The 15808-nt window shown below is 45.5% G+C and overlaps 1 protein-coding gene across 3 annotated transcripts in view; it reads right to left on the bottom strand.

Annotated features, from left to right (window-relative positions):
- LOC148038872 (putative cyclic nucleotide-gated ion channel 20, chloroplastic) overlaps nt 1–15808 on the bottom strand; it is a 207409-nt gene that overhangs the window by 73139 nt on the left and 118462 nt on the right. For all 3 annotated transcript variants that reach the window (XM_087674759.1, XM_087674758.1, XM_087674760.1), the window contains 2 exons: nt 6051–6329; nt 5785–5930 (listed from right to left, as the gene is read on the bottom strand). In XM_087674759.1, the coding sequence (XP_087530885.1) occupies nt 5785–5930; nt 6051–6329 (425 nt within the window). The remainder of the gene's footprint in view (nt 1–5784; nt 5931–6050; nt 6330–15808) is intronic.

Here is a 15808-nt window from a genome sequence, read left to right as displayed (position 1 = left end):
GCATGGTGCTTTGCCAGGGGGCTGTTGCTCGCCCTCCTGCTCCCTACTGCCGTGGTTGTGTCTGATGGGGCTGATTGTAGCCCCCCCTACCGTCTTCCTCTCTGTCGTCTCTGGACCCGTGTAGAACTGTTAGCATCCACTTGCAAGCTTGTTGACGGTGCCGCCTTCGCTCCGAAACACATGCAATCTGCTGCCTAATGCCCAAAGGCATGGCAACGCAGGCACTGCCCTAGTAGCCCAGTAACAATGACCTGCTGCCTAAAGGAGTGACCTCCTGCCTCAATCTCTAGGAACTTTGGTAAACTCTTTGTGTCTTTCACGGCCACTCGTACCTTTGGGACTCTTGCAGTTGTCACTGCATCCGCAAAGAAGGCAAGAAGAATTGTGCCGAAGAGCTCTCCAAAGTCCTCCACTAACTGGCGGTACTCTACTGTCAATCCAGGGAAAAGTAAAGTGACTAGATGTCTGAGAAACCTGTTATGGAGTGCAAACATCTCCATTGTGAAGCCGCTGTACCAAGGAACCAGGAAAATGACCCCCTTCGTGGAGGCATAGGGTGAGCTATCCACTAACTCATGAGCTGCGTCCGCAGAGGTGAGTCGAACCATGAAGATCCCTTGGCTCATGAGGACTGCCTCCATGATCTACGTTGTGCCAATGCGCAACGTGGAGTGGAGCCAATCCTGAAGCAGGGCCCTTGATGGAGAATGTCCAATGACCTGACCAAAGATTGTTGTTTCTTTCAACTCCAGCTCTCTGGCACGGACGACTAAGAGTTCTTCCTCAGAGAGGATGATGAGCAAGGTGTTTGACTGGGGGACACTCGCAGAATGCATCAGCGTCTGACCAAAGGTTTCCATTGTGCGTTTCTGATGAGAACCTACCTGTCGTGTTGCTTTGCTACCGGTGGGGGGGAAAAGTTGTTGCAGAGGAAGGAAGCAATAGGGGGGAAGGGGGGGAGGGTGGTGCGGGTGGTGGATCTGCCAGACGGGGACCGTGGGCTGAAGGGCGGAGGCGGCAAGGGCAGCGCAGGGGGTCACGGTGGGGGGGGGGGGGGTGGGTGGGTTTGGCAAGGCAAGCATACAATTGATCCGTAGGTAGGGGGGTTTGGCAAGGCAAGCGCGCCACTGAGCCACTCAGCTTTGGTTGCAATCTCTCTTTGCCCTTCATCTTTTTTAGCATTGCCTTTTCAAAATGTAGCAATATATAATCGCCCTCTACAAACTACAAAGCACGTCTATGACAATCAGCTATCTTCTTTTGCTTATCTTGTGATCTTTGAAGTGCATACTCAATCTTCTCATAAGCTACATCCATGCTCTCCACATAGTGATCATCCTCAAAGATCTTATCCTTTGTGTGCAAAATAGGGGATACTTTCTTTCCACCCTCTACCATCTCAAAACGAGCCTTACTAGTGGAACTATGCATCATATTATTGTAATTTGTATGCAAACTCAACCAATGGTAAATACTGTTCTCATTGTGCATTGTAAACTGATACATAGTATTTCAAAAGATCCAAAACTGTGGAGTTAACCTCCTCAAATTGACCATCATTTTGTGGATGGAAGGATGAAGAGAATTTTAGCATAGTGCTTATGTTCTCAAGCAACCCCTTCCAAAACAAACTGGTTATCTATGTGTCTCGATCACTGATGATTAACTTTGGCATGCCATGGTATTCAAACATGTGTTGCATAAAAAGACGTGCCACATGATCAATCCTTATCTTTTTTCTCACTAGAATAAAATGGACTTGCTTACTGAACCTACAAATTGTAGTCCATATCCCATCATTCCCTATTGATGTATCAGGAAGCTCAAATATAAAATCCATAGCAATACTCTACCAAGGCCTCTCTAGAATAGGCAAGGGCTAGAGTAAACCCGACATCTTTTGCCTATTATATTTTACTTTTTGGCGCACAATGCATATCCTAACAAATTGCTCAACATCATGCCTCAAAGCTAGCCAATAAAAGAAGTTCTCCACTACCTTAACTATGGCATCAATACCTCTATGCTCTACATAAGGAGGAGCATGACTCTCAATCATCAACTTGGCCCTCAATTGCTTTGTGATACACAGTCGTCCATGCATCATTAGAAAGCCCTCTCTAAGTATAAATTGCTCATACCTCTAGCCATTGCAAAGCTAATCATATACATTTTCAAAGTCTGATCGATAGCATATTGATCTTTCATGGTGTCCAACTCAACGTAATATGCCTTTGTAGCACATCTAACTCCATGTCGGTGAACTCTACCCCTTCAAGTAGGTCTTTTACACAATCATGGTGCAAGGCTTCAAAGGTAGATCTCAAAGGTAAATCAAGTTATAGATCTTGGGTTGTAGCTTTGAAGCAGGAGCAGGTCATGTAGGTAGATCTTATCAATCAAAGGGGAAAGGGAGCAATTCACAGCAAAAGGAGGAGAAGGAGGCCCAAGGTTAGGGATTCCCCCCCAATCTCTAACATGGAAACTTTTGTTCCTTCCCTCCCCCCTCTTTTTCTTCCCTCTTTTTTTGTAGAAATGTTAAGATGTATTAAAGATAGAAAATTTACAAAATTGGACTTAAAAGCAAGAGTCACCCTTTAGTAGTATGAAACATAACATTTTAGCAATAAAGACTACTATCCATGTTGACAACCGATAATTGAGGCTTATGTGATAATGCATCAGCCACTGCATTCTTTTTCCCATCAATGTGTACAATCTAAAAATGAAACATAAGGAGAGAGTTTGCCCATCTCATATGCTTCCTTGACAACTTCATCGGCATCAGAAATAATCTCAATGTTTGATGATCTATCGTCACTATAAAATCATTCCCTGACAAATACTGTTTTCATGTAGATAGTGTATGAATTACAACCAAGAGCTCATTTTCATAGACTTACAAATTCCTATTTGCACCATGGAGAAAACAACTTTCATAAGCAAATACATAACCGTCCTGCATTAAAATAGCCCAATGTTGTTTCCACATGCATCACATTGCACAACAAATGACTTCTTGAGATTAGGCAACACAAGCACACAATCTAGTCATTTTGTCTTTCAACATATCAAATCCTGAAATTTCCACTGCTGTCCATCTAAAAGGCACATTCTTCTTCTACAAAGCATGCAATGAAGAAGCAATTTCAGCAAAGTTCCATATATACTTTCTGCAGTATGAACAAAGTTTCATAAAGCTACAAATCTCATGAACATTCCTGAGATGTGCCACAAACGAATTAATCACATAAACTGAAATGTACATTTCACCACTTTACTCTTAGACAATGGACAGCTTGTTGGCTCCAAAACTGGCACCCCTTGTAGTATTTCTTTATCTTCAATTGCAAATCAATGGAGTACAACTAAGATTCTCTAATCTCCTTAGCTAGTCCAAGTGCCACTTGTTGTCACAAATGACCAACAAATCTTCAAATCAATTTGCCCCTGGGTTTGATTGGGGATTAGCTTTCACCTTGCTCCTTGCGAGAGAAATTTAGTACCAAACTTGAGATTGGTTGACTAGCCTCTTGAATCTTCTTGAAATTCTTCATTTTCACTTGTTGGAATTTAAGTTCTAGGCCCTCAATTCTAAGTACATATCTCGAGGTAGCTATCAAACCCTAATTTTTATTGTAAATTAGGATTTAAAATGGAGATTGATCAAAATTTCCATCTTGAATGGCTCAAATGACTAGATATTACTAAGATAACTTGAGAGATGGTTGGAGGATCAGAGAGAATATTGTAGTTGGCTAGCCTCTTGAATCTTCTTAAAATTCTTCATTTTCACTTGTTGGAATTTAAGTCCTAGGCCCTCAATTCTAAGTACATATCCCGAGGTAGCTATCAAACCCCAATTTTTATTGTAAATTAGGATTTACAATGGAGATTGATCAAAATTTCCATCTTGAATGGCTCAAATGACTGGATATTACTAAGATAACTTGAGAGATGATTGGAGGATCAGAGAGAATGTTGTAGAGAGAGAAACATTAGAGTTTCGTCACATGTAAAGGCTGAAAATCTGCTAGTGCCCTGCTCAATCAGCCATGGAAGCTGTCGCCTATAGTCTATGACCACCAAAAATACTGCTGCCCCCTCCTGTATATTGCCCCTTGCACCAAAAGGGCCTTGGGCTGCTATCGCTTGCACCTTGAGGGCTCCAAACTATTGTTGCATGCTGTAGGATTGGTTCCTAGTGGCTGCAAATCACATCAATAGCATCTCCTTTTTGTCTAATAGCCTCCTTTCTCACAATGGCCAGGATAGTCTTATACCATTCTCCAACAATCCTCTCCTCACTTGTATGGGAAAGTTTTGCCAAGTGAGTCTTCTAATCCCATTTTTTAGCATTATTCCGCTTATTAATTAAATATCAAAATATTAATTTTGAACATTGAATTAATAAATATTTTAGTGTCCACAAAAGTAATATCACCAACCAATAATTAAATTGGCTAGACCAATCTGTCCCTAAGTAGTTATTAGCCCTTAGAATGGCAATAATTAATTAATTAATCAATTAATGCCTATTCTCTAAATGTCACCATTAACATTAATGGCCAATAAATGTTTAGGCCAAAATTTGACACTAAGTATCACCTAGTACTTGTTAGGCATAACTTATTACAACTTTTAACTTTGGCACCAGCTGATATCTCACGGTCTTGGGTCCCACATTGTAAAATGATTAAGTTGCATCTCATATGTGCAAGTCACATTTGCACATTTGATTAACTTTTAATCAAATGCTAAGCAAAGTATTAAAATTTCACATCCTTGGGATACTAGAAAAGCATGGAGGCCATCACATGAAACAATAGTGCTAAAGTGGGGGGGAGTAGAAGCCAAGGCTAGTATAGCAAGAGATGGTTGGTTGGGCAGTGGGCAAGGGTATGGGTTGTTAGGCAGGTGGCTGCAACAAAACTATAGGAGTGGGAGGTATCTTGGCAACCATGTAGGTGAGGGAAGGGACTATTGAACAAGAGGCTATGGGCCAATTAGACAATGGGAATGGTTGTAGGGCAAGAGGTAGAGCCCAAGTGGAGTTGGAGCACAAGGTGAGGGCAAAGATAGGAGAGGCAAGAGAGGTGAAGCTAGAGGATGGGTGGAGTGGTGGGGCAGCCCATAAGCCTGTCGAGCAGGAATAGGGTGGTAGACAGGTCAATAGTGGGCAGGATAAGGGAGATGGCTGGCAAAGAAGTGAGGCATGAGCAAGAGGAGGGGAGGCAATGGGCAGCACAGACACACATGCAGTGATCATGTCAGGCTGATACACAACCAAAGTGAGTTCAATTGTACTTTCTGATGTACCTAGATGGACAAAGTGAGGATGTCAACCCACATGTATCATCAACTTGGAGGAAGAGTGACTTGCCAAATTTCCCTCGGGCAAGGAACGTTGTGATGACTCTAATGCCAAAAGAAGAACACCTATCAGAAATTTCTGACTTGGCTGAACCAGACTTTGTCCTTTTCTAGATTGCCCAACCAGAAATGGCCTCCTTGTACTATTTTGGTTTCTCATTATGTAGTGCTTTTCATCAGCTAATGCGATGAGTTTCCTCTTTTGAAAAAAATGCTATGCTTCACAGACATGCTTTTGAATGTCTCCTCTGCTAAGTAGATCGTCCAAAACAAGCTATTAATAACAACAACATAAGTCTTTCTCCATTGCCTCTCTTAAATAAGAAACTTCTGCAAAATGTGCAATGAAAAAACTATTCTAGGATTTTGTTCCTAGGGAGCAAAATGCCAACTGCAAGAAATATGAAATACCTGCGACCAAGTGATTGCAGAAAAACTTGCATATTTCCGATCAGCAGAACTGTTAGCAATAGACCTAATATTATTATGCCAAGTACAAAGAGAACCTCTCCTATGAACATACTGGGCATAAGATTGCCAGCTAAAGTACTGATTTGCTGCAAAAGTAACCAGGAACATTGACTGTATATCAGAAGTACAGCATAGACTTTTCAGCTTAAAAACTGTTGGAAATGAAAAGTCTTGGGTAAATTAAGAAGAAAACATTGTTTTCATACCTGAAATCCCCAAAACAAAGAGAAAATGTATTTATCAGCAAAATTTGTTTCAGAGGTTATATTGACTGCATAGTTGTAGATTCCATAAGTGAACACCGCACTATTAAAGCTAAAGCAGCTGCTTGCATTTTCATTGCTTGTCCAGTTGTTCCAAAGATTGAGGTCTATCTCTGCCATCCTGTCTGTAACATTCCCACCCAGTCCACAATCTAGGAATCCTCGTCTACACAATGCTGTTGTTGCATTTACACAGGCATCATGCAAACATTGATTGACTCTCTGCAAAACGTGGACTGTCAATGGTAGTAAGTTGTTTATGCTATATTAAACATCATGGGAGAAAACAATGCCATGTACTTGCAAGGGGCATGAACAAGAAAACAATCATGGACTTGCAAGGACCCAGTTCCAAGGGAAAACAAAATTTCTATGAGAACAAGATGAAATAATAACTTTCAGTGATTGCAAGAGCAAATTTTCAGACCAGAGACCAGTTCTGCTACAGTCAGCATTATAGTTGAGGGAAACTCCAAACAAGAACAAAAACAGGAATGGGAACGGAAACAGGAACAGGAACAGGAACAGGAACGGCAATATTTTAGAAGAGGGAAATGGAAACACAACGTCATTAAGGAGTGAGAGAGAAGAGGTGAAGAGGGAAAATGTGTATAGAGAATGAGACAGGACATTTCTGAGGGAGGAAGAGTATGGGTGTCTTAAACGGATAGAAAGTATAAGCATATCATTGCCTAAGCCCACGTTCATTTCCACAAATTTGCCCCTTGGCATTCCAAATCCCAGTTGACGAGGGAAACATTAGGGGAAATGCTTTGGATCCAAGGGGGAACGCCACTTGGTGCCATTTCAGACAAGGGAAAATGTTTCACCTGGGGAAATACATTTCGGGTTTTTGGAGTTTTGGCACCTCTAATATGCGTTTCAGGGCATTTCCTGCTTCTATGGTCAGCATTATCACAAGGATTATACACTCACTCTGGTCTCAAGGGTAATTCAACAACTTGCACAATCCTTCTATAGCTTGCACTATTTGACCTAGGTTGACATATGCAAAAAGGCGATCTTGAAGTTGCACTTGAGCTACAGTTATAGTGCTGCTATAATGGTATTAGGAAAAAGTAATATTCTATGGACTACTTTTGGGTACTGAGCCTTTGAACCAATCTCAGCTATTCTAACACCATTCAATACAGGGCCAAGTTAAAACATGAGGAGCCTCTATCATTTCTTAATTGCAAACACATGGGTGAATGTGTAGCTGATCGAAAGTCATCAATTTTGAAAATGGGTAAAATGTTGCTTTAAAATAGTTTTCTCAGTGGAAAAACATCAAAAGTTTTGAATGTACAAGTTAAATTTTTAGTTTTTCTGATACTTTGTTATAGGAATGCCATCCATACACAGCCTACTACCGACAAGTGTGCACAGTTCTCTATCCTAGGATGGCTGTATTGGGTACCCCCCTGACTCCCCTTGGACATCTACCCATAGCCACTTAGACGTAGGGATATCGATCCTTTGCTTATGATGCGCCTTTGCTCATCCCATGGGCCACTCTGATGCAGGAATATCCATCCTTTCCTTATACTCCGTCCATCCATCCACCCTAGGGTACTCATACAAAAACCATGCCTATGCCTACACCTATGCCTACTCATACATATGGATCAATGGTGGGCACTTTGGGGCACATCTCCAAGTGTACTTCAATCTCTTATCCTACCCTCCCTATTCACCAATCAAGATGCAAACTCCAATTGTCTTGCCTCCTGACTATGCACAAGCTCTTGCTGAATTTCAATCTCACCACTTTGCTGAATATTAAGATCAGCCAATGATTGATTTTCTTTATTTTCCAACGGACCAGCTAGCTGAACATTAAGTTCACTTGCTAAAACTCTAGCTGAATCACCAAATGAAATGGGCAGCAACCCTTCAAATACATAACGGGCAGCCTGATATATGTCAAAACTAGCAAGGGACAATTCTGATTTTTCATCAAATAGTACATCCCTACTAACAAACACCATTTTAGAGAGAGGATCATAGAGTCTATAGCCTTTGCTCTCACTACTACATCCCACAAAAATGCATTTGACAACCTTGTTATCCAACTTTTTTCTGAGTCCCTAGGGAATGTGTGCATATGCAAGACACCCAAAGGTACGAAAGTGCCCAACAGAAGGTCTCTAGCTCTTTCAAGCCTCAAAAGGCGTGGCAAGCTCTTTGCTTTTACATCTGACCATCTCCATGAGTGACCAATTATTCCTCTCTCCAACCCCATTCTATTGTGGAGTATAAGCAGTAGTGAACTAATGAACAATGCCCTTCTACTTCAAAAGAGAATTCAGCATAGAGGACATATATTCCCCCCCTCGGTCTGAACGGAGAGTCTTTATTTTACAGCCAGATTGGTTCTCAACAAGTGCTACAAAAGCCAAGAATGCATCATACACTTCTGACTTTTTCACCAAAGAATAGTCCCAGCAGAAGCGAGTAAAGTTATCAATAAAAGTCACAAAATAGTAACATCCACCCAATGACTTTGTCTGCATAGGCCCACATACATCTGAATGCACTAATTGTAACCTGGCTATGGCTCTAAAAGCAACATCACAGGGAAACGAAAACCGATGCATTTTCCCCAAAATACATCCTTCGCACAAGTGCTCACGAGGTCTCTCCAGAAGAGGTAATCCATCTTGCATCTATGTACGTTGTAAGAGCATCAAGCTACCATAGTTCACATGCCCTATCTGAGCATGCCATAACTCTACTTGTATCATAGCGGGAGCAAGAGTGGATGCCAAGTATGCTGATTGATCAACGGAAAGAGCATCCAACTCATATAACCCATGACATAAGGTGCCAATCAAGACCAAACTTATGTGCTTCTTATCTCTCACTATGCATCTGTCATTATCAAAGGTGACCTATAATCCACAACGTGCCAAAGAAGAAATGAGAGCAAATTTTTATTTATGCCTAGCACAAACAAAGCATCCTGTAGGCGGAGAATAGAGCCATCAATGGCTGTGAGCACAATCTCCCCAATACCTCAAATAGGGTATCATGCATTGTTGGCACACTTTACAGACTTGCCAATTGGAGCTGCACCAACAAAAGCAAATAAATCTTTGCGAGATGTGATGTGCCTAAGCACCACTGTCAAAAAACCAAGTGCCTGCATCCTCAATAGAGCTAAATGCTCTATCAGCCCAAGAAGAGTCATAACTGCATGTGTAAAAGCAATAGTCCCTGTCTGTAACAAAGGACACTGACTCAGTAGCAGTGGAAGGAGCATCAGAAACGGACATCCTTGACTCCTTTTTCTTCTCCTTGGCGATGCGCTTTCTACACTCAGTGATATAGTGGCTTGGCTTCTTGCAATAATGACATTCCCTTCTTGGCTTGCGTACCCCCTTGGTTTTTATTACCCTGTGAAGTGCCTGAAGTCCCAAAGCTTTGCGGAGCATTCTTTACTTAGCTGCCTTTGCCCTTCTGTCTAACCATAAAAGCCTGCTTAGAGGCTATGACATCCACACCACTATTTCTTCTTGTTTGCTCCTCCTCTAGAAGCAAACTAACTAACTGAAGAAAGAAAACAGGCTATGGGGCAATCCTCATGGTGAGACTTAGGGCCGTATGAAAAGCCAAGTATGAAGGAGGTAATGTGTTAATGTAGTAGATATCAGCTATACATCTGAATAGTATACATTGACATTAATAAGTTGCTCACGCAAGTCTTGAATTTTATTCAAGTGATCCTGCATAGAATCACCCTCATCTATTTTCAATGTTTCAAGCTCTTTCTTTAAGAAAGAGATGCAAGTCTCATTCTTACCAGCGAACATCTACTCCAAAGTTAGCCAAGATTCTCGTGAAGAAGCTATAGACCGAATGTGAAGGATGATAGACCGTTGAACTGCCAATGCAATCAGCGCGACAAAGCCTGTGCATCCCGTGTATCCCATGCTTTTTGAGCTGTTGATCTTTGGGGAAGTGGTTGAAGTGGAGCAGGTTGAGGTGCCCATTGTCCATGTCCTCCTGGATGAGGAGTAGCAGGAGCCACAACTCCAAGCCTAACTTCTTCTCCACTGAGGTAGTCCCAAAGATTTTTCGCAACAAGCACATTCTTCATCATGAAGGACCAAAGTGAGTAGTTGTTACCATCCAATTTGTCCTCCTTGGATACATAGGTAAATACATCTCCTCCCTGATTTGCCATGATAATCAATACCAAGAGAAGGCAATAGAACAATGTTCAAGCTGGAATAAACTAGAAATCTCTGAAATTTCCAGAAATTACAGCAAATGAGGTACACTCTATCAAAACTGTTTGTAATGCACATAGTCCAAGGTGCATTCAATGTTCAGCAACACTGTAGAAGCAAAAACCCTAAAATTTCTTGCCCCAAAATTGTCCAAAACAGCCTATCTCAGATGAAGACTACAGTACATGTGCCAATGTCTTCAAAAACCTTAAAAGCCCCAAAATTTCACAAAATCTCTACATTTTTTTGCAAATAAGGTGTGGCTAATTATATTACTTCAGAAAAAAATCGGAATAAAAAGAAGTGCTCATGCTCAACAAACCAAGCTGGAGTTGGTGAAAGTCACAGATACATCATATATACAAGCCCCTCAAGGGGGTCTCAGGGGGATAGGGGCAAGAAGCCATGGAGGGGGGGTGTATCGCCATCTGGGGCTGCATGCCTGCATCAGGAAGAACAGGTCCTGACCGCCCCAAGTGCGCGTGAAATGACCTCGGAGCTCCTGACAAGCCTTGGACTCGCCCTGCACCTGATCCCATCGGCCTCGAAGGGAGTGGATGATGAAGGTCCAGAGCTCCACTAGCGTCGCTTGTACAGAAAGTCTCTCTCCGTCGAAAGCCACCTGACACCGTGCCTTCCAAATATGCCAACCAGTAAGACTCCCTATTATTTCCCATACCTCAGAGCGGTCTGCTGTAGGCTCCAATACCTGGTGGATGGGTAGAGCTTCTAAACCCACCACTGCGCACGACCCTACCTTGATCATGAATATCGTGTCCTACATCCCGGCCTCATACAGAAGGTGACGGCCCTGGCTGACCGCTTGCCAACAGAAAGCACCCCAAGAGATACATCCACGGCTCAGTGCTATGCAGCGCAAGATGCGGCATACTCCTCTCCACACGAGCTGTGCCGCCTCACACGATCAAAAGCAGTGCTTTGGGGTTTCCATCGACTGCTGTGTGCAGCACTTACAAACTCCCTCCTTCTGCATCTGGGCAAGCTAGCTTCCCACCGCCAAGCCTCCATTTGCCACCAGCCATAAAAACTACGATACCCTCCTCGGCCTCCCGCTGTCCCATAGGCGGCGCAATAAGGTCCGTTGGAACGGCTCCGTGATGTTGTGCTCCGCCCAGTGCCTGCTACGTGACGGCGGCCAATTCATGTCCTCTTGCATTAGTACGTGACTGCCAATCCTCGCAATGTACTCCAAGAACCTCGATGGCTTCTTGGCGACCGCAGTGGCCGGCCAAAGCCACTCTCCCGAATCCCACGCTAGCTCCTCAAGTGGCCTTCCTTCCCAGATCCAGAGACGCCACTCCTTGAGCTCTTGCCAAAAGATCAAAGGGTCCAGCCGCCATGTCTTCCCCTAAAGGCCAACCACCTGGATCCTCTTCCACAAAAGGACAGCTATTCCCTCATCCTGCTGCCCTCTGTCAAGAGCCAAACGCCCCCCCTTGCACTGTGAAAACGGTCCCAAGTGGAGTGCCACCCACTCTTCCTGCCACGTATAGGGGGATGCCTGCTGGTGAAAACCTAGCAGCCCATACCTCCCCGGGCTCTATCGGCTTTCAAATTGGGGAAGCAAGCCACTCCTGAGGTATCGTTGCATCTATCTCCCTTGTCCTCAGCTCCACTTCTCACTGGCAGCCAGATGCTTGCTTCAGCACCTCGTCTGCCATGCTATACACCTCCCGCCATGTCCTGATGGTACGAGCCGGGCCAGCCTCCCAACCAACCCATTGGATGTGGGTGCGCTCGCCAATCTGTGCCCCTTCCCGATCCCTCACCTCGGGGTTCCAAATCACCGACTGACGGTCTATCTCCTCCTAGCAGCCTGGGCGGCTCTGGATAAGGGCCTTATGGAGGCCCTGCCACATACGAAGCAAGCTACGTACGAAGGGTGATCTGAGGGGGGTGATCTGGGCTGACGTGAAGATCCATCTCAGGGACGGCCTTCACTCACCACCAAGCCTCGATCTACAGTCCTGAAGACCCTCTTGCAATAGGACCTTTCAAGTCTGCCCTCTCGGTGTGACGCTGCGGACAACTAGCTTACCCAGGAGGGCTGTACTGTGATACTGTGGGTCTATGATCCCAAGCCCTCCCTCTGACCAATGTCGTATAATGGTCACCCATGCCACCTTGGCTCTAGAATCCCTAGAGCCGTCTGACCCGGACAAAAGGAAATTCCGCACTAGGCGGCGAACCTGCATTACGCGGGAGAAGCACCAACATGAGGCAATGTACCAGGCCGTCGCTAGGAGGACTTGGTTAACTACCAAGGCTCGGTCGGCTAGTGAGAGGCGAGCCGTGCTCCAGTAGGTCAGCCTCCTCCGAATAGAATCGAGGACTGGAAGAAACTGCTCGGCGGGAGTGATGTCAAGTCCCACCTAGAACCCTAGGTACCGGACGATCTATCCTCTACTCACCCATCTAAATCCCAGGTGGACGCCCCACTCCGTGCTAGAGTCCGGGTATGTGAGGAAACCAACCAACTTTCGCCAGTTGATTTTCACTCTCGCTGCAGAACATAACACCTCAACAGCCAACCTCACTCTTTCCAGCATCAACTCGTCATCCTCTATGTAAAGTGTTGTATCATCTGCATACTCTGAGTCTAACAACTCAGTCTCCTCTCTTGCTGGAAGTCGGAGGCCACATAAACCGCTCACACGTGACTTGAGGAAGTGAGGCATCGCCTCTGCAAAGAGAAGGAACAAGTATAGGGCCAGGGGGCAGCCCTGTGGGATCGATCTCTCCAGCCGAAACTCTTCCCCTCGCCTCCCTCCTATGAGAACCTTGCTGGTGGCCCATCTGTAAAGTGCGGAGACCTCGGAAATCCAAGCCTAAGGGGAAACCCAACCTCACCATGTTGCCCTCTAGGAAATCCCAGTCCACCCTGTCATAGGCTTTCTCAAAATCCAAGAGTAGTACGGCCAGTCTCTGCCCACTGTACTAGGCCCACTCTATCGCCTCAAAGATGGTGAATACATTGTCTAGGATGCTCCTATCCTAGACAAAGCCTGTCTATGTGTCATGGATGATGTCTGGAAGCAAGGGGCCTCTCCACTAGGAAAGCTCCAACCGGTCTCCTCCTTTGGGGAGAAGACTGATAAGGCTTGCCAATAGACTCCCTGGCATCTGTCCTGAAGTGAAAATCTCCAAAAAGGCCAACAGTAGGGGGTCCTTCACCACTTCCCAAAAGGCAGTGAAGAATGCCTTAGAGAGGCCATCCTCTCCTGAGCATTTCTGCCCGTCCTGTGTATGAAAAGCCTTCTCTAATTCCTTCTTTGTGAAGGGGGCTAGGAGGGAGCGTCCCATCTCCTCTGTGACAAGGGACGGGATATTATCCTAGACCTGGTGTCTACATTGTTGTCCTCTAGCTGAGGCTGTCTCCTATTGGAAGAGGCGACGATAGTAGTCGGTGGCAATCTCCATCACCTCGTCTAGGCTAGAACGAATCCTCCAATACTGATCTCGGAGGCTACGTATCTACTCTCCTGAGGTGCGAGGCTGGTGCACCTGAAAAAACTCCCTACACATCGTGTCCCCCTTCCGCACCTAGAAAGCTGCTAAGGTGCAGAAAGAAAACTCAGAGCGTCTGTCCTCTAGGCCAGCAATGGCTGCTCGCGCACACACCTCCTGTGCGTGGAGAGTGGGATCCTCTAGTGCCACATGTAATAATCTCTGTGTGGCTGCAAGGTCTCGCCGGAGTGGTCCTCCTCCCAGCTCTCCTGCCTGGCCTATATGGGTGCCTCTTGACAAATCCCACTCGACCCAGCTAGGGCCTTTGTGACCTCCTCTGCGATCTGGCCCCTCCTGCCCCACTCTCTAGTCCAAATCTGCTCTATCTGTCTCGTCACCTCCTCCCTCCTGTAGATCGAGTCAGGGATCCGACAAGAACGTGAATCTAGGGCAGATGCTGGGGGATCTAGTGTCAGGAGAACCAGGCAATGATCGGACAACGTGGTGCCCGCCAACTACCCAATCTGGCCTCCCCGAGAGCCTCCCCACTCTCCCACATAAAACCTGTCCAACCGCTCCAGCAGGGCTCCACCTAGCCGCCTGTATCCCCAAGAGAAGTCCAGCGACCTCTCCCTCCTGTGGAAGGCAGGGTCTCTCTAGGCATCGCGTGCTCCTATTGCCATTAGAAACACCTCCCATGCCTCCTACTCCTCCCCGGCCATGCCTTGGTAGTTTCTCCCTCTGCCCCAAAATCTCTACATGAAATGTGTCCCGGACATGTGCAAATGCAGAGATGTGCTGCCCAGGCACAATGCTTTCCTACAAATAATATCTGAAATAAAAAAATGATAAAAATTTTCTTTTACCTTGATTAGCTGGACTGTCAGACAGTGCGATGCACACTAAGCCAGGTGGTGCTGCAGGCGTGTGATGCAGAGAACCAAGTGGATGCAGCGTCTGGAATCGAGGGGCAGCACAGTCTATACAAGAGCAGACTTGACGAGCTGGAGACAGGCGTGAGAGGTGGGCTTGGTCAGAGGGGGCCACGCGGCTGCATGCGTTATCAAAGGTGGGCGTGAGGGGCACTGACCAAGGGCGGCACAGCCAACGTAGGTAGGCGGGAGCATAGACGGGTTGTAGGGGCAATGGCGGGCAATGCAAGGCACAGGGGAGCTGCACTTGTTGAAGGTTCAGACGGGTGGCTCAGGCACAAGCGGGCTCAGCGTCGTTGGGCACAGGCAGGTTGCACTGGTCAAGGGCAGCAATTAGGTGCAATTGGCGGGGCAGCTGGCGCTGGCGCTAGTACAGGCTGCAAGTCACTGGCTGTTCCAGGTGACAGATACACCTTGAGTGGGTGACCACCTCTAAGACAGGCTACTGGTTATTGAGCAAAGGAAGTGCAGTCTGAGCTGAACACAGAGAGCATACTGAGTTGTACTCTGCTTTGATAGCAAATGTGAGAGGGTGAGAGGATCGAAGCTCAGCTGAGAGTGCAATAGATAGTGTGGAGAGTGAAGTACAATACCCAATGCAATAGACTAAAAGAGTGTAAGCTGAAAGTACAAAGTACAACCCTTAAACCTTAGGATTGTAGGGGGTTGTTCACACCCGAACACAATAAGTGCCCGTAAGTGTGTGACATAAGCACATACAAAAGAAGACAATAAGTCTAGGGGAAAAAAGCTCTCATACTAAGAGTAAAAAGTGCCCCAGTGTCCTACTAATCACCGACACTCCTCTGTGAGCGTAGGCGTGAGTGAAACCCAATACATTCATGGATAAAAGTGGCAAAGACAATACAGAAGCAGATAGAAGACGCTAGCCCATAGATTGAGGTAGTAAAAAAGAATAAGGCAACATCAGTAAACAAGATTGAAGTAATGAATGCTACTTTGGAAGAAGAGGCTAGGAGACAAGCTAGGGTTTTGCATGTACAGGTAGTTGGATGGGAGGAGAAGAGCAGCCCACAACAAGATGCTAAGACACTTACAGACAAAA

The sequence above is a fragment of the Lygodium microphyllum genome, chromosome 3 (assembly GCF_053477565.2).
Source record: "Lygodium microphyllum isolate KBCC chromosome 3, Lygodium_microphyllum_v1.1.10, whole genome shotgun sequence".
Lineage (NCBI taxonomy): Eukaryota > Viridiplantae > Streptophyta > Polypodiopsida > Schizaeales > Lygodiaceae > Lygodium > Lygodium microphyllum.
This window is presented reverse-complemented; position numbering and strand designations above follow the sequence as displayed.